Source organism: Polyodon spathula, chromosome 8 (assembly GCF_017654505.1).
Source record: "Polyodon spathula isolate WHYD16114869_AA chromosome 8, ASM1765450v1, whole genome shotgun sequence".
Classification (NCBI taxonomy): Eukaryota; Metazoa; Chordata; class Actinopteri; order Acipenseriformes; family Polyodontidae; genus Polyodon; species Polyodon spathula.
Genome location: NC_054541.1, coordinates 41,789,481 through 41,812,290, shown reverse-complemented (window position 1 = coordinate 41,812,290; position 22,810 = coordinate 41,789,481). Strand labels below are relative to the sequence as shown.

Genomic DNA, 22,810 nt, shown 5'->3' with positions numbered 1-22,810 from the left:
GGACATCAACAAAACACATAAAATGAAAGTGCATTTTTTGCCTTTAAGGCATGTTTTGATTACAAGTACAAATTAGCAAGTTCAAGCATAGGCTTTACATTGCTAGTTATGTGTCAGAAAACTGCTTTACAGCAAAGGTAGAAAAAGACTAATGAAACAAGTTTTAGTTACTGTACACCAACAAGGACCTGTCCTCATTGAATAGGGCTGGCATTTGTTCTAAAATGAGAAGCAGCTTGCAAAGCATCAGTAATGAAAAAAGCTACTATTACCCTTAACTCAATAATGGAACAGGAATATTCTTTAGCCTTTAGTTTTTGTCAATTCATTTCTTTGCCACTGTAACCCTTATTCATTCAGTTAAATTGTATTCTCATAGTTCAGCGTGTTCAATCAAATTACTAGCACTTTATAAGAAGATGCCACTGATTATTTCAATGGACAATATAAACAGCTGTCAAATTATATTCTGTCTTCATTATCCTTTATGTTAACTGATCCACTGGCCAGATGGCACTGAGACTGAAATAACATTAGTGCTCGGGTCATCTTAATATATCAGATGACTGGGGCCTCTGCAAACTCCAGCCCCATGTTTATTCTTTGCAAACAGTGAAGTGGAGGACCCAGCAGGCAAAGCATCTGGAGCCATGCAACTCCAACACACCCAGAGTCACATGCATTTTTATAGACTAGGCTTGAAGAGTGAATCAGGATAAACCCCAAACCCAATGTAGAAATGTTTGAAAAGTTAATAAATGGATTAGGACCACTAAATACAACATTATTTCCATTTTCAATTGAGACACAATTGTTTTTTTCGTTTTTTTTTTGGTGCGACATGCACTGTACGTGTTTTCAATTAAAGGTTTGGCATATACAGAAGACCAGTATGGAACTTAAATTCAGTACTTCAAGGCAGACTGTAGCTCTATTGAATGTAGTAAGGCATGTCATAAAGCAGTACTCAATCCCTTTTACTCAATTGACCCTTTATTCTTCAAATGACTAAAAACGACTATCTTTTCACAAGCAAACCAAGTGGTGGGGTGCTGGGGGTCTGGAACAGCTTCTTGTTCTATACTTTTGCTGTCAATCTGGCATCTTTCATGAATTCATCACAAATATAAAGAAATAAAATGAGATCCCAGCACTGGAGGGAAATGCTTACTGTTTTATTCAGCTGGTGACAAGCTAAAGTAAAATTTATGTCAGGATTATGCAGTCTAAAAGGACACATTGCTAAGATCAGTACTTAGTGTACAATATATCAATACTGTAAACTAATGGCAAGTATTATTCAATGGAATGGCAATGATAAGCATTGCAATTCTCTTACCTATGCAACATCCCACAATCCTGACAGTCTTTGTTCTTAATGATTTTAAAGCTTGATATGGTCCACCCAAATAACTCTACAGGGTTTGAAAAATAACCAGGGGGTGGTGGCTGCTAGTCAATTGTGCAACTTATTGAAACAGCTGGTTAAATGTACAGCAATATCTGTATTTTTGAAAATCTATCATAAATGAGGCAGTTATTCTCATTTTAAAAACAAACACCTTTCTCCTATATTAACAACATTAAATGCTGCCCGGTAACAAGCCCAATAATGATTATTGACAACCCCTAGGAATCAAAAATGAGGACTCAAATCCTGGTGTTGCACCTGGTTCTTACATTATTTTCTTTGTTTTGTGCTTAAAATGACTCCTGCAGTTTCTATGGGGAAAAAGCTAAATGTAGCATATTGTTCACAGTATGTCACTGCATGCTGACTCTCTGACAGTCAAATTGGCCAGTTATGACTCATTACCTGGGACAATAGAAAGCTGTATAGCATTCTGAGATTTGTTGATCAAATATAATAAGTACAAAGAGTAAGAGAACTGTCAGAGACACCCCCCTCTGGTTCCTATTTATCCTGCTTGTAAGAATTAATTGGGAGCTGCATGACAAACTTGGGAGGGATCCTGTGTGTGTGAAACTCCTACTGATATCTGCACTGTTCAGAATCCATGGGCTCTGCTAAGCAAGCAGATGACCCTTTTGCTGACTGTCAGGGAACTAAAACATTATATTTTAAAGCAAATAAGCATCTAATCCTCAAATCCACCTACTGTTAGAGAGATCTTAAATGGAACAGTAGACATATTTACTTGGGGATCGACAAACAGTTTTTAAAATATTATTGTAGGCTCTTTAGCCGAGACAAAATATATTTTCAGCTATCTGTCAAGATTGAATGATGCTGGCTGCCTAAGGGCATGATGGTAGTAATAGCGAACAGCTCTGGTCAATTTGTCGATGATTTGGAGAGATCTGCTAGGATTATTAAAAGGTGGCTTCTGGCCCTAGCTGCGAAACGGCATAATAACTTAAATAAATGGAGAATGGCCGACATGCAACTACAAAAAAAAGTTAGTGAAGACAAGGGAAGAAAAGCATTAGAACAGCATACAGTTGAGCTTGGTATATTCTTTTACTATCCCAGTATTGGATGAAAACAAGTGTATGTCTAAATGTGAGTAAACCTTAATGATTAACTTTTGTTTGGTGGGTGGAGCGGATAGCCTATTTGCACCGCTTTTTCTGAGGTACAGAAACTGCAGTTTAATATACTGCAGAGGACATGCTCCAAGATAGTGTGTCCTTATACTCACATTGAAGAACGGTTTGCATAAGGAGTTTCTATATGTGCATAATCACATGTTACTCGTATTAGTTGAAGCCACAATTTATGCATTTAATCATCAATGTTATGGCTTGATTTCTCAAGGGTTGGAATACATTATACAAATATATTACATCTCCAGAAATAAAGGAGAACACACTTCAAGGTTTAAGAGGTGAAAGGCAAGAGCTTTGGGGGCACGAAACACTGAGCTGTATTAAAAAAAAACTTTGATAAGAAAAAAATGTATGGCAGGAAGCTTGTGGAAAAGGAAATAGTCTGCTGGTACAAGGAGAGCTAGTTGGACTAATGCTGGAAGCCGGACTGAAAGCACCAACAGCTCTTCTAATTGCAACCCAACAAGATTAGCTGAAACGCTGATAATTATAAAGTGACCATGTTTTTGCGTATAATATTTCTATTAAATACAAAACTAATTTACACATTTCAAGCACTGCTAAAAGAAAATCTATTTTGCTTCAATAGGCATATACCACAAAGAAGTAATGTGCTGTCTGGCACACTTTATGACAGTCTGTTAATGAACTGGCTACTGATTGGGATATCCAAATGAAAATAACCCACAAATCTGTTCACCAATGTGTAATGACTGTATAGCCTTTGAAACACAAACCTCTTAATTATAATAAGGTCTAATTATGCTTGGAAAGTATCACAATAGGGTAGTTTTCTCTAATAGCATCAATAGTCATTACATAGCAGTGTGGTCCATCAATGTTAGCTAATGTTTAGAATCAAGATTCCATGTCACTAACCCCCTCAGTGTCTGTGTGATCTTAGCAAGTCGCACAACATGGAAATGGCTAAAAGCATCTCACATGTGCATTTTAGAAACTGCTCTCTCTCTCTCTCTCTCTCTCTCTTATCTATATATATATATTATATATATATATATATATATATATATATATATATATTATTTTTTTTTTCACATTATTTGTCAGTTTCAGGTTCCTCTACTTCCTAAGGGTGTGAAGCGTGTAAGATCTTTACTGTTTCCAAGAGGGATTTCAATTTACTTTGATCGAGCAAAATTAGACAGCACATAGCACAATTCTCTCCACATTAATCAATTTAACATTCTATTAAAACAACTGGAACACCCTTTTGTGTATATTGCATTCAGTCAGGCAGGATCATCATACCACAAGCCTGTGATATGATAAATATAATACTGTTGCTTCATTTAACTCAATGCTCTTGAGCTCACAATAAGGTTTCTTAAGAGACTACAACATCTAAAGGCTTGCACACTACACAATAACTACATATAATCAAAATTAAACCTTTTTTTTTGTCCACAAAAAGCAACATTGTTTAAAAATCCCTAAACAACCCATAACCATAGCAACTCAACAACAGGCATGTTTCAATATTGCCTGTAGATACTTCACCTTATTCTACATACGGATCCTCACACTAAAATCACAATGAAGCTTTCTTTATATGTGTCTGTTCATTTATTTCCATCTCTGCGAGTGCCTTCTGAGACTGGTGCAGCAATCTCAGCTATTCACTATTTAATTCCCAGTCAAATTTATGGGAAGATTGAATAATGGATGTACCCTCCTGCTGCTGGATACTATTGTCTGAAGTGTCCTCATGGAATCATTATACTTCATTCATCGTTAATCTGCAATTAAACAATCAGGGCTACGTAAAAGATAACTGCAAACATCCCCTCTTGAATGTGTACCAGACAATATATCTTAATAAGGAAAAAGGGGATGGCAATTAGGACCTGATTCATCACTGGGTCCAGTTCAACGAAAGGTTACTTGGGAGAAAAAAAAAAAAAAAAAAAAAAAAAAAAACAGAAATTGGACAGAACTACATCTTTACGCATATTTAGTTCTTTCCACCTGGCAGGTGGGTAATGGATGATGGGTTCAAAAATTGTGCCATGAAGGTATGGTTTATCTAATAAAACAGCCTTGCACTGCACAAAGTGCAACCTGCTGCGAATCTGCTTTCTCGCCAATTAGGAGCTCCATCTCCGGCTCCAGCAGATGCTTAATTGGAGAGCTATGCTGCCAGGCAGGCACTGGCACCGCAATTACTAACAGGTAGTTTGTGGCCATTAAGGTGCTTATGTCTGTCAATTTCCCTTCGAGCAGCACTGTCACGCACAACTGGCACCTCACTGCTAAGGGCCAAATTGTCTGGCCAGAAGAATTGTCTATCACAAGCTTCATTTCTGCTGTTTCAGAAAGTGATTAGATTAAGTCATAAGGTGGCAGTGCTTTTGGCAAGTAATTGGCTCTCGTGATGTTGGAGCCATTTGGTCTAGTTCTAATATTACATATATAATTTGTAAGCAGGTGGGCATCTGCTTCAAATTCAACCCATACTTCATAATTAGACATCAGCCTTTTCCAAGACAGAAGCATCTTCTTGTGTGTGTGTTTTATCTAACAGTTTATCAAGAGGGCCTATGCAAGGGCTCAACAATCAGGGAAAACCAGTAAAATGAAAATAATATTCATTAACTTATGCATTTATATTTCAATAAAGAGTAGCAACCTACATCTACATACTGAGGCAAATATACTGCTGTAAAAAGACAGAACTTGAAAATAGGCTAGTGGAAGACATCACTAGTGTTCTGAAGATTAACAAATGAAATTAGTCATGAAAGCACGGACAACCAAATCATAAACAAAATAAAGTAGCACTCAAGTCAACTCATAGGGGTTCACAGCATATTTGTACACCAATATTATAACTGGAACCCTGCAATTACATACAAACAATACCCATGTAAACTATGAATAGGCTCCCGAGTCTGTATGTTGGGGAAATCCCTGTACTCACTATTGTAGTTTGACGAGTAAATGGGGCTCTTGACCTACTCACATATGACTTGTAAATAAACTGTGTATGAAGATTAACAATCTGTGTCTTATTTCAAGAACTATCAATAAAACACTGGTGCTACAACATTACCATCAGTGAAAGATATATGGGTCTATTACGGTGAAGGAGGATCAACTATTTAGGTTCCTTTTTTCAGAAAATAAAATTGGATACAGAACAGATTCCCTAAGGAGTGCTTTATAAGTGGTTCCAACAAATATAAAAAGAGAAAAATTGCACACAGGAATAACGCAAAATCCAAAAACAAATAAATAAATAAATACATAAATGGAGTAGGAAAGGAAATCCTGATGGTATCAACAAACATGATCATGTGGTTTTTAAAGATGACTCACAAATTACCCTGACCAGATTACAAGGAAGAGGTTGCACAGTAGTTTGTATTATTGGGTTACATTTCATATCTTGTCCTGGAAGCACTACAAGTATGTAGACCATGACGAACTTTATATTCAAATGCACTCAGCTGTAGATACCGTACAAAACTAGGATCATCCACAACATTAACAGGACAAACTATATAGTTGGGTTGCTGCATGTGACAGAGACTACAGTAACTATTTCCCCAAAGCCTCTTTAACCTCTAGCAATGAGCTGTTTTAGCTGGCAAGGAAAACTGTAAAAGTAGAGATTTCTCTTTAGTTTAGTTAGAACGGTGTATCGATTAAAAACCAACTTCAAAATAACCTTATGGTTGAGAGTTGTCAAAGATTATTATATAAAGCAAATATTCAAGTGTATTGGTTAAGCTTGTTTTAATATTCCCTAAAGCGTATTTTTCCTTTAACCTCAAGTTTTGTATTGCAAACGCATTTTATAATGAGTTAAAAAGGGTAAAAAAAAGTCTAATCCCTCTCTCTCTCTCTCTGAGAGCTAGGAATCTTCACAGCCACAGATCCTAGTAGACCGCACAAAGAGAGGCGACTCTTCCTAAACAATACCAGCACCGTCCTTTCTCTTACCTGAAGATCGGGAATTTTATATGTAGAGAAAACTCTATATAGATAGTGCCTAGGACTACCTGGGTTTTGAATTCATAGCTGCATGATTTGAACAAAGGTTTTTTTTTTCAGGACCATTCAAAGACTGAGGAATTGAGTTTACTTAAGACAAGAAGCCCTGTACAATGCATCAGTAGCATTATAGTTTGATGGTCTGTATGTGTAATCTGTGATCCTGCTGTTTCTTTGTTTCATCTGTGTACTAAAATAACTGCATTGGAATACTAAAAAGTCTTAAAGTACAACTGCACGTAATAAACACTAAACATGGAGATACAGTGCAGCTGTGAAATAAAAACATTTAAACCTCAAAGTAATCCTAATCATTTAAACATGATTTGGCAAACCCGGAGCTCCAGATGAGGTACTGTAACCAGGTCTACATTTGCCTTCACTGCCATTCTACCGCAAGTGGTGCTGTTATGCAAATGACTGCATTCACCCAGCTAGCTTTGTTGGTTATTCATTGTGTTCCTTATCGTTTCTTTCCAAAGCCTTGCTGCATCTGCAACGAGCATGGAGGTGTGTCAACAGCAGCATCAGCCACTGTCAAATGCAGTCTTATCTGGAACAGCAGAGTGCACTGGGAATGACCTGCAGAATCACACTGAGCCTGCCATGTCTCCACTGCCCATTGTGATGCTGCTGGCTCTTGCTCTTTGTCCCCTTTAATGATCAGTCTTTCTCTTGCACAGGACCTTCTCCCACATCTGGAGAGAGAGAGAGAGAGAAGCCTTCCCAAGGGTTTTGCGACTACCTTTCCTGTCAGTGTGGAAAATGGGCACGGCAGCTGTAGTCTTCTTTTTAAATGTCATTGCTGATCTTCAAGGCAAATGTCTAGGTGGCCCGTACATCTAACTGTGGCAAATCAATTGCAAAGATAAGCGAAAGTTTAGGAGGGATTTGTTAGACGGGCTATCTGATTAATGCAGTTTTTTGTGGCACAGTGGATTAGTACTCTAGAGACCCAGCTTCAATGCACATGTTTGCTGTTCTACAAGATAGGTTTGAACCCCCACCCCTCAAAGTTTAGCAATATTTCAACTGATTTTCTTCTTGTATAAAGCTAAATTGGTCCAGATGTATCAAGGTCTTTACACCAAAGTGCAATTTCTACCTTTTAATGTTAGAGAACTAGAAACAAACAACATATGAGCCCTTAAAATAACCATGTAACTAGCTGCCATTAACATCCAATATATAATTCTGAGACCAAATATCCACCAAGAGCCAGTAAACACTCTATTGCAGAAAATAACACTGTCCAGTATTGTAGATTGCTGTTTTTTACATTTTATTTTATGTTACCATAATGATGAAAACTACTTCAGTTAAAAGAATAGCTTAAATATAATAGCGATGGTAAAAAAACAAACAAACAAAAAAACATTCAAAACAATAATTAGCACACAGGCTGTTCATTAATGCTCTTCAGAAGATAACCTTGAAATTTACAAATCAATTCACTAGAGGCTAATGAAGTGGAACTAATATCACGCAAACACTATTGCTGATCTGTAAGATAGACATTAGCAATTTTCCAATTGGACATAAAGCACTTTGCCCATCTCAGCTGTGCACAGCAGAAAAGGGTGATTTTTCAACACAAGTAGTCAATTTTAATTGCACAAGACCCCCTTTTTTTAAATAATGATGAATTCATGAACATTCATTGAATACTACTAATCGGACGAGTTTCACAAAGCTACAGAAAGAGTCTCACATATAATTTCAGCAGAATTAGTCACCCATTTTTATTCACAAGGGTGCAAGTAGATTGTCAAGATGCATCAAGCTGCATCAAGCTGTTACTAAGAACTTCCCAGTGAACGTGTTACAATGCATTGATTATCGGAAGAGTTGTACTGATATTTCCTGACAAACTGCTGTAAAATATATTAAATGGGTTATTCCTAGTAAAAGTACTTAAGAAACAATTACCTGAAATAGATTTTGCCCTACATAAAATGATGTATCTTTAAAATTAAATTTTCATCTAGTTAGTGGTTGTCAGTTGCATACTTGATCGTTTACTAGTAGTGTCATAGTGCAGCAGTCAAAAAGGACCGCTTCTTTTTACATTTTGCTCCCTATGCAGTTTCCTACTGCAAGTGTCTAACAATAAAAGGAAGGGACCATACTGTGACTGCAGCACCAACGCAAGCAGGTAAAATTGAAACAAACATGCAAACGTTGTTTTTCAAGGATTATGTTTTAATATAGAAGGCTACAGCCCTTACACATCTAAAAGGATTAACAGGATACACACACACATTCATTATTCTTTGTTGGCGTTGTGGTGAGAATTTGTCACCGTATGAAAGCCCTGTAATCAATAGTATTTGTGGCTCATGCAGTTGCTGTTGGCTAACCTACTTTATTAACTGTCAGACAATCATAACAGTAGTACTAACAGTAAAAAGGGAGGCACACTCTAATATTAAAAAGGAGGATTGAATACTGTAGAAAATTTCGTTTTGAACAGCTCCCACGGGCTAGTCATAGGGGCAAAGGGGATTGTCTCCGTAGCAGAGAAGGTCAGCAATGCATTTCTTGGGACAGAAAATTGTAGAACTGGAAAAGGTCAATTCATCAACTACCTCCTAAAGCCTCAACTTCCAACTTGCCAAAGATGTAATATAGCCGATAAGAGCTCTAGATCTAAGTACAATCACTATTCATATTTATTGCCTTTTCTGAGAAATGCTGCTTTCAGAGATGTAGCCTTGCTACGTGTGAAATCAACCATAAAAGCCAAGGAACATTATTATTATTATTATTATTATTCAATTACTGGTCAGGCCTGGTACTGCAGTGTCTACGTCAACTTAATATAGTTCATGCAACCTAGTATGGGGAAAATGAAATCAGTATTTCAGTTAAAAAGGTCAGCAGTATTTTCTTGGGCTAAAAAACTGTAAATGTGGAAAAAGATTGAGTCATCAAATAACCCTTAAATCCTATACCTCTAGACCTCCTCATATGGAACTAACTAGCTGTAAAGGTGTACAGTAAATGCAGAGATTAAACCTCAATACCCACTCGTATTTATTGCCAGAGCATTACAATGCGGCATTGTGAAAGATTATGACCCTGATTAAAAAGGAAACACAGTACTTTTTTTAGCAGAATCATCACAATGAAAGAGAATGAACAATATGCACTCGTATATACAATACCAAGTAAATCTGTTGTCATCCTCCAGTCTCTGAAATAGGTCCACAGCCTATGTTATATTTCAGAGTAATCTTGTTGGTAGACAAAAAATCAATCAAACACATTTTTCTTTTTCTTTGTTCTTTCCTATCCATTTTAATGGGTGAAGAACATCATTCAAAAAAATGTAATGGGACAAGAAGATGGATGAGTACATTTGTAGCTAATAGTCATGAGATAGAAAAGCTTCTGATGAGGTGACACAGCTAGCTGAAGGTTCAACAACATAGGTTGGGAAATATGACATTCTGAGATGCACATGGATATGTATAAATGGTTCTAAACAAGGTAATAACCACAGTAATACGGTAGTGCACTCTTTTGATTTTTTTCCACAAAGCAATATAAGGATACTGATAAGGATACGATTACATATTTATCCTAAAAGTCAACTGTTACATATAACATATTTACTTCAGAGAATCAATGACCTCCATCAAACAGACAGAGCCAGCCACACAGACAGCATATTACAGTACTTCTGCTTGTCAGTGTTGATGACAAAGGGAATTATTTGAAGCCGACAGTCTGCCCCAAAATGGGATTGTCAACAATACACTGCTGGTTATGTCAAGAGTTTACAGTGATGTCAAGACATGACAGAGTCCAGGGAATTCTTTTAATAAACTCTGTTTCCATTTGGGACACGATGTACTTTACAGTAGGAGGAAGATTAGATTTATATAGATTATACACACACACTGTTGTAATTAACACGTTTGGAAATGAGGATTGATGTCAAAATAACATTGCCTCAGAACTTTAGTGTAGCCTTGTGGTTGTAGTTGGGTACTGCTGGGACTAGTGTGATCTGAATCCAACCACAACCGCTGTCTGTAACTCTGTGACCAGTTCATATTATCTTCTAGTGCCTCGAACCAGACAACCAATAAAACAGACAGAAAAGAGCACTCAACACTGCACTGTACAATAGAAACCAACAAGTTACATTATTAAAAACACAAGATGGAAACTGTCCATACGTCTAAAACTAATGATGAACATATTCAATCCCAGTCTTTGAGTGGAAGTACCAAAACACAGACGTTTTACATTTTTGACAACACAGGGGCATTGTTAGAGCATGTTCTCCAAAGTTAAAAAATGTCATTGAGTAAATCAACTATAACCTGTTAGAAACATTTACACAGAATTATTCAAGAATTCCTCGTCATACTATTTAATAATTCCAAGTGGGGGATAAAGGAAACTTAAAATCATAGACAAAGTCACATTAGGAAACATGAAGCAGACCTTGAAACACTATACTGAAACTTAAAAAATAGTGGGGGAAAAAAAGTCACTGAGTTTGTTGTTATGCAAGTTTTTAGAGTCAATTTAATGTGCTTAAACGGTCCAACACTAATACCCTAACAACTGACACATATCTGACCTTTGACCCACCATTGTGTAAAACAAAAAAAAGGCAAATTTCTGTCCTGAATAACTACTTGTCCAAACAATATCACCAAAGTTATAAATCCTTCACTGGGTACAGAGGTCAGGCATGCAGGAATTGTGTCAAAATTGATCCTCAGTGTGAAAAAAACCCCCAAAAACTACATATGGTTTGGATGACCATGTCCTGTTTTTTTCTACTGGTTTACCACTACACTGACTATCATTCTGCGTGACTTGAGGTGGTCGCTAATTTACATGAAATGCAAGACATGTAACCCTAATAGAACTCTAATCTGGGAATTACAAGTCCGTAAAATTGAAAAAAAAAGAGAGTGGCAAGCCGACTGCTAATGTTTGAGCAGGCTCCTTTCATTTCATTATATCAGATCCAGCCACTCACGTTTAAAAATACAACTTAGATATGCAAACAGGGAGGTTCCCATCTTCTGATAGCAGCTGCTTCTAACTGCTTCGTACGATGCTGTAGTGCTGCCCCTGAACAAACATGCACATTGTCACTGGCACTTCCAGGCTAGGATGTACATAAACCTGTGAGAGAAACCGCTCGTTCTCAGGCTGCTCCTTATGTCAGAAGTCACATTGCTGTTTTCTCTTGATACTGTACCTTATCTCTGCCTTTACCCTAAAAAAATAATGGGATGTAGTGTTGGATGCTGATGCTACATTACTTCACTGGAACATTTGAGAGATTTTATCAGGGATTAAAAACGTTATCTGGCAAATTCCAGGAGTAGAAAGTGTAAGCAGCAGCTATTTCACAAGCTTCTTAACTGTATGCATTTTTTTTCATTGTTTAATAAGCCCCCTATTACCACTTATCCAACAGCATTTGATGCTAGAGCTAGAGCAAAGTAAGGTGCAGTTTGGGCTTTTGAATGTTGTCTTAAGTTGTTATATAAGTTGTTATACAGTACCTAATACATTATTTTATAATTTAGTCATAGGAATATAACACTTTCATATGTTAAAATCACTACAAAGTGGACCTGGAGACGGGCTATGCAGAAGTGCTCCAACAGTGCCCTGAGTAATGAGAGTGATCTTTAGATAGGTATCTGTTCATATAATTTCACTCTAAGCATCTTCTAAGTTTACAGTCGATAAAATTACTCAAAAAAAGCATTGCCCCTGGAAGTAATTAACAATGTTAATGTTCTTTTCCTCTCTGTGGCGATAAAAGAGACATTTTACATTTAATTAATGCACAGAATCATTTTATAAAATAGCTAATGAGCCTGTGATCGCATTACCATGAAAATGTCCATTAACACAGCTTTGGGAAGACGCCGTTTCATGTGTAGTGAATCTGCTTTGTAATTAGCCCGCTGTGAAATGAATCGTGTTTGAGGAACTCTAAGGGACGCAAGGGGCACTTCGCTTTTGCTGTGCCAGCAGACCACCAGCAATGGACAAAGTGTTTTGTTCATGAACACTGTCAATAGAATATATTCACAGCGTACAATTTCCAATATAGGCAGACTGCTGTTGCATTCAGAATACTGTTTCCTAACTTGACAACTAAGTAGTAGAGAAACACAAACAACTGCACTGTTTTGGTTCAGAAAATCAAAAAACACCACTTTACCCTGTTTAATGTGAAACAACGAATGATACAAATCATATCTGTTTTCACTCTTACTAACAAACAAGTCTGTGATCTGTGAAGAAGCCAAAGGAGGAACACTATGAAGCTTTGACCCACCCGTGCCATTATAATAATACCACACTTTTCAGAGGTTTACAAGACAATTTTCATAAAATACAATGATAAATAAAAAAAAAGTTTAAAAGAAACAACAACTTGAAGAAAGCACCCATGCACTGACACCAGCCAACAAGAACTTTAAATTAAATGTAGAAACATAATTCTAAATCACCAATGTAGTGCTGAGGTTGCCTGTACTAACCACAAAAGCAATTTCATCCAGCAAACAATGTTTGAAAAGTGTGACATTTCTGAGTTTAGAACCCCCAGGAAACTCCACAAGTCAGCTAAAACTATTTTGACATCTACTGACCTGTGAAACAGCCATTATCTTGTTCTTTAAAAAAAAAATTAAAAAAAAAAATCCTAAGAGGCAGCTAAACATTGTCAAAAAATTCACCAAAAGCACACTTACCTGAGCTATTTCATAGAGCAGTTTGTAGTGTTCTTCTTTTTTCTGTAAAGAGCACAGATTGCAGCCCATTATAGTGAGCGGAGAATAGCAAGGCTTCTAATTTTCCCTGCAACTGATAGGCAAGTGAACCGACAGGGAATCACCCTCCAGACTTGACTACTGTTTCTCATCAGTCACTCTGGCACAGGACACACACAGACACACCAGTGTTAGCTGGCCCAGTGTACAGCAGCACGCTCCTTTTTTTCCTCTCTGTATCACACACACAGTTTTGACTCAGTTCATGGTAACACTCCCCCTGTCTCAGCTTGAACGCACATGACTACACAGATTCCAACTCATGAATAATAATAAGGGGCTCATTGATTATTCATGACACGAGTTGTTAGCAGGGAGGGGTATCACAGCTCCCTCCGATACCAGCTCAGTGTTCACTAATTAAGGATCTTTCCACTTCTAAACAATGCACACTCCTTTGTGTTAGTGACACCTTTGCTTTCATTGAAGAGTACTGAGAGTGAACTGCCATTTCAAATAATAACTAGGTAAAATGTACAGCTTATCCATGCTATGTTTTTTGGGATGGGGAATTATTCTCATATTAGAAGCAGGGTCTGTGCAGAGGCAGTGAAATGGGATTTCATTACAATAAATCTGGTTTGATTGCCATCTTTTGAGGATTACAGCAACTGAAAATTGTAGAAAGCTCACAATTGTATTCCCAAAATAAGCACATGCTGAATAAAGTTAGGTTTGTAGAAATGCTGCAGCAATGCAGGGAAGTGACTATAAACCAATCAAGTGAAAAATCTATAATTTAATGGGATAAAGCTAAACACACACACACACACATATTATACATATATATATATATATATATATATATATATATATATATATATATATATATATATATATATATATATATATATATATATATATATATATACATACACACACACACACACACACACACACACACACACACAGTACCAGTCAAAAGTTTGAGTACATCTGCTTGAAACCAGGTTTTTCATGATTATCTATGCTTTTAACTGTATAAACTTGTCTATAAACACTTAATATGTCATTATATGATATGTGTACTTATATAAGCTGTTAATCATAAGTGAATTGCATTCAAAAATGTAATTTTAAAATGAAAATGTAAATCTTGTCAATTTCAATGAAATGGTCACCCAAAGCAAGGGGATTCAGTCTGAAGCCCAAGCCAGTTAAAAGTCTCAAATGTATATTGGCCTAAGTATAAAAGTGTCTTAGTTAGATGTTCTCTCAGTTAACTAGCATGTTACCTAATTAACCTTTTGTCACCAATTATTGTTAACAGGTGAGGGTCCATGATTACTCTAAATATAGGTAGCACAGGTACAAGTTTGTCATTCCTAAATGTAAGGGAGAAGAAAATGGTAAAATTCGCTCAGTTAAGCAAAGAAAAAAGATGAAGGTCAATCTTTAAGACAAATTGCAAGAACTTTGCAAGTGTCTGTAACTGCTGTGGCCAAGACCATCAAACGATTTGAAGAAACTGGCACTCAAGAGGACCGAACAAGGTCAGGCAGGCCAAGGGTGACCTCAGAATCAAAGAGCAAGTTCATTCGAGTCACAAGTCTGCGAAACCGGCGATTAACTGCCCCTTAAATACAAGCTCAGCTAAATGCTACTAGAAGTACAGATGATTCAACATCAACTGTTCAGAGGAGATTGCGTGAAGCAATTGCTGCAAAGAAACCATTGTTAAGAGCGCAGAATAAGAGGAAGAGACTTGCCTGGACCAAAAAACACAGAAACTGGACGCTTGAGAAGTGGAAGTTGGTCTTATGGACCGATGATTCAAAATTTTAAATATTTGGGTCCAACTGCCGAGTATTTGTAAGACGTAGAGAGGTTGAGCGCATGAGTTCTGCAATTGTGGTTCCCACTGTCAAGCATGGAGGAGGCAGTGTCATGGTCTGGGGTTGCTTTGCTGATGACAGAGTTGGTGATCTTCACCAAGTCCATGGCAAGTTCAACCAGCATGGCTATCATAACATACTTCAGAGGCATGCCATTCCATCAGGATTACAGCTAGTTGGGCAGTCCTTCATTCTTCAACAAGACCCGAAACACACCTCAAAGTTTTTGCAAGAACTATCTGGTGAAGAAGGAAAGTGAAGGATAACTCAATCTAATGACCCCGCCTGCCCATAGAACTTGTATGGGACAAACTGGACAGAAGAGTCACAGCAAAGCTACCCACAAGTGCCCTACATCTCTGGGAATTGCTGCAGAAGAGCTGGGAAGACATGTCGGGTGATTTCCTGCTGAAACTTGTTAACCGAATGCCTCGTGTTTGTGAGGCTGTTATTAAGGCAAAGGGTGGCTATTTTGAGGAATCCAAGATTTAGAGACAATTTTCTTGAACATTGCTTTGATACTCCTTATGTTTTGTTTTGTATATTGTAACATGTGTTTTCATTTTCAAGTATTTACAGAAACGTATACAAAGTAAAACATTGTCAATTATGAAAAAAAACTAGTTTCCAGCAAGTGTACTCAAACTTTAGACTGGTACTATATATATATATATATATATATATATATATATATAAAAATGTGTTGGTGTTTTATTGAATTTTTTTTTACTGTTTTAAATGTAAAATTCCAAATTAAAAAAGGAAAATCCAAATATTAGGGAAAAAAAAGAAAATGTAATACACTTTTCACAGTGGATGTTTGTTTTTATCTTTTATCAGCCAACTTTTTATGTGCTAACAAATCTATTTTTCAAGACTTCGACCAATAGTGTCTCTCAAGGCATAGTTTAATAATTTGTTGAGTGGAACTTTACTGTATTCTTCCCTTATGATAACAGGAAGTGATGCTAACGAGTACTCTTTTAACAAATTGTATGTTGTGAGTAGATTGACAGTTATCAGCTGGCTATCAGCCTTCTTCCCTGGGATACAATAATCAGATTTTCTGGGCCTTAATTTTATTTAATAGGCTGGAGTAGAGCCAAGCCAATACGTACATGAAACAGAATAATTACCATTAATACTGAATGTTATTAAAGATCGCTAAACGCTGGCCTTCAAGTTGTGTGGTAATACCAGCTCCTTGTAATGAAGTGCCACTTTCTGGCCATACTGGCAATATAATTGTACTTACAATTGTTTATTTAGGAGCAACTTTTAATATTATTATGATTATTAGTAGGTGGAAAATACACACAAAACACAGAAAATCACTGCTTCCCCCACCTGCTCCACATTTCTAAAATAACATTAAATGTATCTAATCTACCACTTAACCCTATAATGGAAGAATGCACTTGTAACAGTACATACTGCAAGAAAGTTTTCACTTACATTTTTAGCAGGGCTTCTGGTACTGTGCATATTCCTCATACCAATACTATAATGTAATTAATGTGAAGCAGAACCGTTAACCTGGCCATGTAAAATCTTCAGCAAACCTATTTATTAAGTTTAATTCTAGAATATTTACCACACCTGAACCACTTCAGAAATAGTGCTAATGTCCATACAGAACATGATAAAATCTGTCTTAGTCCTGATTAATGTCAAATTAATCTGCAAGGATATCTTCAGTATTTCAAAACACGACTAACCATTCACAAAACGACAACATCTCAAAACATAAGAAAATATGCTTTTTACAGTAATTAAAAACATACAATTCAATATACCTACTGTACAATGTCCTCTACTGTCTTCTAATTGTAACAGACACATCTTTGCAGAATATTATTTAGATGGTGGAGTACAGGAGGCACACAGTTCGATGTAACAACCAGATGCTGTCCTTGTTCAGTCTGATGAAACAAGAATACATAAGGTTGGGGTGGTGTTTTCCTTAGATAGTTGACCATTTCATCCCACTGGATCCCAACTGGACTGAGATCTAAAGGTTGGGCAGGCCAAGAGTGGTTTGTGAAGTCCTTACTGTGGTCTTCAATCTAGTCCCTGAGCCATGGATAGGAACATCATCATTTTGTTAGTTACCCTCTTTGAGACAGATATAACGCTGGTTCGTTAAAATTCAGGTATGACTGCATGTAGCTCGGCCTGATTACCGGATCTGAATCCAATTGTGTGCCACATTACCCTATAACACTGAATATGAATGGTCTAACCAACACCTCTGGGGACATTCCAAGTTATTGGTTCTCCTTGCTGGTTTACACACAATTATACACTGGGAGATGGCCCTACAACCTATTTTATGCTTATTGTGTGTTAGTGCATAACACACACACACAAAAAAACACTAAACAATTATTCAATTATATTCATATTCAAATTTTTTTTTTTTAAATGTTCATTAGTTATTGCTTTTGTAAAGGCAGTGGTATATAGGCTTTAGGATAACTAATGGGTTTTATCGAGTTAATGAAGATATATCCCACTCTCCCCAACTCCCTTGTGGCACTGACATGTTGGGATTAATGTGGCCTTTCTGACAGGATGCAGGCAGTATTAAACTTTTGCTTCAAATTATACATTATCCCCATGGTCCAATGTGGACAGTCATATTAAAAGGAAGATAATTTCTACAGCTGCTACTATATTATATATATATATATATATCTATATCTATAAAGTAATACATGTAGTGCTCAGTCAGTAGAACTAATTAAAAGGATACTTGAATTCACTGCTGCATGGTTGTGCATCATTGCTGTCCTAGTTTGCCCAATTTGTTTCTCTCCTGAACGAGAACCGGGATTGTGAAGTAATTTATCAAGAGGCTACTCTTTGTCCGTTTGAACGGGACAGGTCTTACCTTGTGCTTCTACATTCACCTAATGGGCAAAGGGAGCAAGGCCATGGAAAAGTGATTTATTTTATGCTGAAGAGGCCATTCCAGGATTTCTGAATTCAATTTCTACAAAAATGATATTATAATGCACCTACACCTGCACTGCTAACCTTGGTTCACTGGAGTGTGAAATTCAAAAACAGAACAAAGCATAAAATCATGATGCTTTTAAAACACAACACATTTTTTTTTTTTTTTTTTTAAACTGAAGGGCAAACTTGGTCAGGAAATACAGAAATGACCGAGTAGTTGCTGAATCAAGAAAGTTAAGAGTTTTTTTTTTTTTTTACATATTTGTATTTGAAGGAAAAATTTGATCATTTCTAGAATGACATTGACACATTACAGCAGGGTGTACCAATATCCTTTAAAATTAGTGTTTACTTTTTGAAAATATCACAGGTGTGTGGGGTTCTGTGTCTGGCCCTTTATGTGTAGTTTATAATAGTTTCGCATAATCTCTGATTGAAGTTAGAGATGCTTTTGATTAACAAGATTATGACGTAGAATCTTAAATAAATAAATAAATAAATAAATAATCTATTTGCAATAAACCTCCCTTGGTAAAATGTAATACATCATATAAAGTAAAACAATTAGATGATTGAATTTAATTTGTACTACACAGCAGATTGAGTATCAGGAACCAGAACCAACGTTTAATCTTTCTGTAATGTCTTTCAGTTATTCAGCAGAATTAAAAGGTCCAGTGTAAATATAGCTAGAGCTAATTGACGTTATACCTTGGTTAGCATCCCTTTAAATAATAACCCAATCCAAGTGTGACTGTTACATGTTTAGTGTAAGTTAATATTGTAGATCGTGCATTTCTTGTTGTTTGAGATCTCTGTTGAAGAAACTGTACACAATTATAATAAGAGACACCCTACAGACAATGTGTTATTTTATTATAACAAAAACAGATCTTGAACTCAGAACAGCTGTTAATTTGATTATTTTTTATTTATAATTTTGCTGTATGTTCTATGCACAGGGCTATCTGTCTAACTAGAAACAAACCATTTTGAGGTATTAATTGGGGTCAATTTCACAAACCACTTTTAGAAAGTACCAGCCCATTAAACCCAGTTTTACTGTACAGTAAAAAATGAAGTGAAAGAAAACAGTACTCTTCACTCATTTAGAATAGCTGAGCTGATTTCTGCAAAAACTAAGCCGCTCTGTCTCGAAGCATTGTTTTTTGAAACAGGGAGATGGAGGCTGCTACAGTAAGTGTCTAAAAGTGCTTTGCGACACAGGCCTCTACTTGCTTGTTAATAGTTATGTTACAGTAAATTGTAGTTGGAAAAATAAAAACTTAAGGCTGAGATAAAGTGAAGGTGGTCCAAGATTAGTGCTAAAAATGAAGGGTCTATAAATCCACTGGGTGTTCTTTATTTTTTTTTAAACTTCACCTAAACTAATGTTACTTTTAAGGTCTAGTTTTTGCTGCAGTTTAGTTTTTAAATAAAAGGATCTGCAGCAATAGCTGTAACATATACTGTTTTCACTGATTTCTCCCGGCTGATATCTGACAGGAGGCCACCTGAGTTACCTTGGTGCAGGAAGCACCTTGTTTGTTCTGCTTTTCCTGCATAGAAAAAGCATAGAACGTCCTGCATAGACATTCAACAAAAGCAGAGAGTTTGAGAGATTTTCCTTATCATTATAATATTCATTTTTTGAATATTATTATTATAAAATGTAAAAACAACAACAACAACAACAAGGATAAAACAAATAAGATTACATTGTATGTGCTGAATTCACATGGAATCAAACACAAGAGTGAGTTTGTAATCCCAGACAGGGCAATGCATACAGCTACTGATAATATAAAATTGTGCCCCGCAAACCAAAATGACCACTAGTATTTTCTTGCTTGAGGCAATACCAGTTCTATGCCTCATTGAATCAACCTCCACCAATGTAACAGTCTGACCCCAACACAACCCCGAGCAGCAGATAATCCCGCTGGCTGGTCATGCAGTTTACAAAGCAGTGCTGACACGGCTCTCCCTCTGTTATTCTCTCTATGCACAACAGGGGCGCCACGTTGAAACAGCACTGGCAATTTAATCCCATTACCTTGATGTAATATTTCTAGGTTATCAAATGTTTTACATAACAGAAAAAAGAAAGAATGAGCATATGTACAGTGCAGTTTGACATCATGTTTATTGTATTAAATGAGTTGCAGGCCTTATAGCACCACTGCCCTAGGGTATTTACAATACGTCCAATGTGACCTGGCCTTTTGAAATGTGTTAAATAAGAGCCATTCTCATTAAACCAGATTGAAGGAGCTCATTCTTTATTGCATTCCTTTTTTCCTGTCCTTAACATGAGAATGGCAATTGCCAGTGGAAAGTAACTGAATTCACCCATTAACCATTAATCTCTCATTACAGTTCACCCCAACTGTACTAAACATAAATATTAAGAATATACATTTTAAATAACTAATATGCAAGCATATTGGAAAAGGATTATAGGCACCTTGTTTAAAATGGAAAGATTCATGAGGTACCAAGCTCAGCTTATACTATATCCCCTCTTGTATTATCAAAACCGCAAAAATGAAATTAACCTGGAGTCAAGTGTCAGGTTGCTATGTCAGCTGTCTAAGAGATGCACCACTCTGTTTAAGGCTAACCATACCCATTGTTTAATATCCCACCACACTACAGGCTGATGCCTGTAACAGCTGTTCTGCTATTGTACACGTACTTAAAAAGATTACAGCACACCAAGCCACAAGCCTAGCACTGAAAAGCGCCATCTAACCTGAAACCCTCAACCAGCAATTTGAGACAATCTGGAAGTGTCTGATGAACTCAGGAGGCTTAAATAAAGCATCACCGGCAAAACTCTATTCTGAGGTGCCCCTCTTTTGTTCAAAATTCCTGCAAGAAATTAGCATAGCAAATCCCAGCTTTATCTTTCTGATTGTTGAATAGATTTCTCCAAGTATTAAAAAGGATCCTTAATCTGAGATCTGATCACAAAAAAAGACAAGGAAGAGAACATGTCAACTTGCAAGGGGAGATTTGTCACACATCACAGAGTTTTGGGATTTGGTCTCTCTTTTTTTAGATGTTTGTCTGCTCGGTTCTTGGTTACAGTTGGAAGCATTTCCTTCTCAGCTGCTCAATGGCATCTTCACTTTTAGTAGATAATACAGCTTCCATTGTTTCTTCCTAACACCCACCAAGGTTTCACTGGGCCACTGCTAACGCACACATTAAAATGAAGAAACATACAGTGTTATGTGTCTGCTTCAGAACTACGGTATACACGGTTTCATTCATTACGGAAAAGTGGGAATCATTAATGTGAAATATGATTGTTTGTTTAAAAGGTAATGTGTATTAATAAATAATGCAAAAATGCTGAATTGGCTCACATCATTTACATTTAGTTTCCTATATTGCACCCTATATCTACAGCAGTTAAACCTTTAATGAGTCACTTATGTCAGCATGCTGATAACCTTTTATCTCCTCAGTTATACAGACAAGAAAGCCAGGCACGTGTTAACTTTCCTTTCACCACAATGTCGGTCAGCTTGGTCTCTTGAATGGGTTTTCATGTTCTTTCATGTTTAATGCAGGCACTGGGCTTTCTGATACCGGAATCCTTACAAAATAATCAGATCACGAGGGACTGACTCTGTCAGCATTCATATTGTCAAAACAAACGTCAGCCAGCTTGACATATGCAGCATATACTTTACATGATAGACCAGCACCCCTCCACTCCTCTACCACCTCCATGCCATATACTGTAACTAGATGGTAAGGTTGCTATGGGAGAACATCCTGCTTCAGAAGGAGTGCAGAGACATACAGAAAATGGCTCCTCAGGAAATGTGGAGCCTACAAAACATTATAATACCACTACTGTCGCTTAAACAGCATTTCAGGACGTAAGGCAACTCATAAAAGTCCTCAAATAAAGCTTTGACAGAAACTTTGTACTGAGGGACAGTCAATACAGGGCTGTTGTTGTGCCAAGGTGTCAGACACTCACTTTCTGGTACTGTTGTGTGTTGTACTGATGGCTACAAGGAGAGACAGACAGCAAGTGACACACGTTTAATTGATTTTAGTCTGTTATCCTGCTGCAGGCAGAGTGGCAGTCAATACAATCAAATCCCTCCAGATTGCAAGTCTTACAACTTAAAACAGATCTATAGGACAAATCGGCAACACGCTGTGGTCCCCTGAAAGTCAAAAAATGTGTGTATGTAATGTGTGCCAATACAAGCATAAAGCTGTTCTACTACAGCTATAGCTTGGGGTAGTAAAAAATACCCCAAAAGCCTCATCAAACTCCTACAAGTAGTAACTAGTGTATGGTACGTTAAGAACCTGTTAACCCTTATTATGACCACTTCAAACACAAGGTAGCACTTATAAGGTAGTGTACTTATACAAATGCCTTTAGCTGTCAGGGCTTCATGTTCATTTAGTACCTTTTTATAACTAATGTAAGTATTGACAACTTGTAAGTAAATATTACACGAAAGAAGACATTGGAAAACATTGAGAATAAATCAATAAATCATTAGAAGAATGCAACCAAAATTAAATTAAGAAAATTGAATCGCTCAGTGCTTTAAAGTTAAACAATGA

General features: G+C 36.8%; 1 protein-coding gene across 1 annotated transcript in view; it reads right to left on the bottom strand.

The window, feature by feature from the left end:
* Positions 1-13,571, bottom strand: part of LOC121319970 (PDZ domain-containing RING finger protein 4-like) — a 43,806-nt gene extending 30,235 nt beyond the window's left edge. The window contains exon 1 of the mRNA XM_041258001.1: positions 13,332-13,571. Coding sequence (XP_041113935.1) covers positions 13,332-13,400 — 69 coding nt within the window. The 5' untranslated portion in view covers positions 13,401-13,571. The remainder of the gene's footprint in view (positions 1-13,331) is intronic.
* Positions 13,572-22,810: the final 9,239 nt, after the last annotated feature.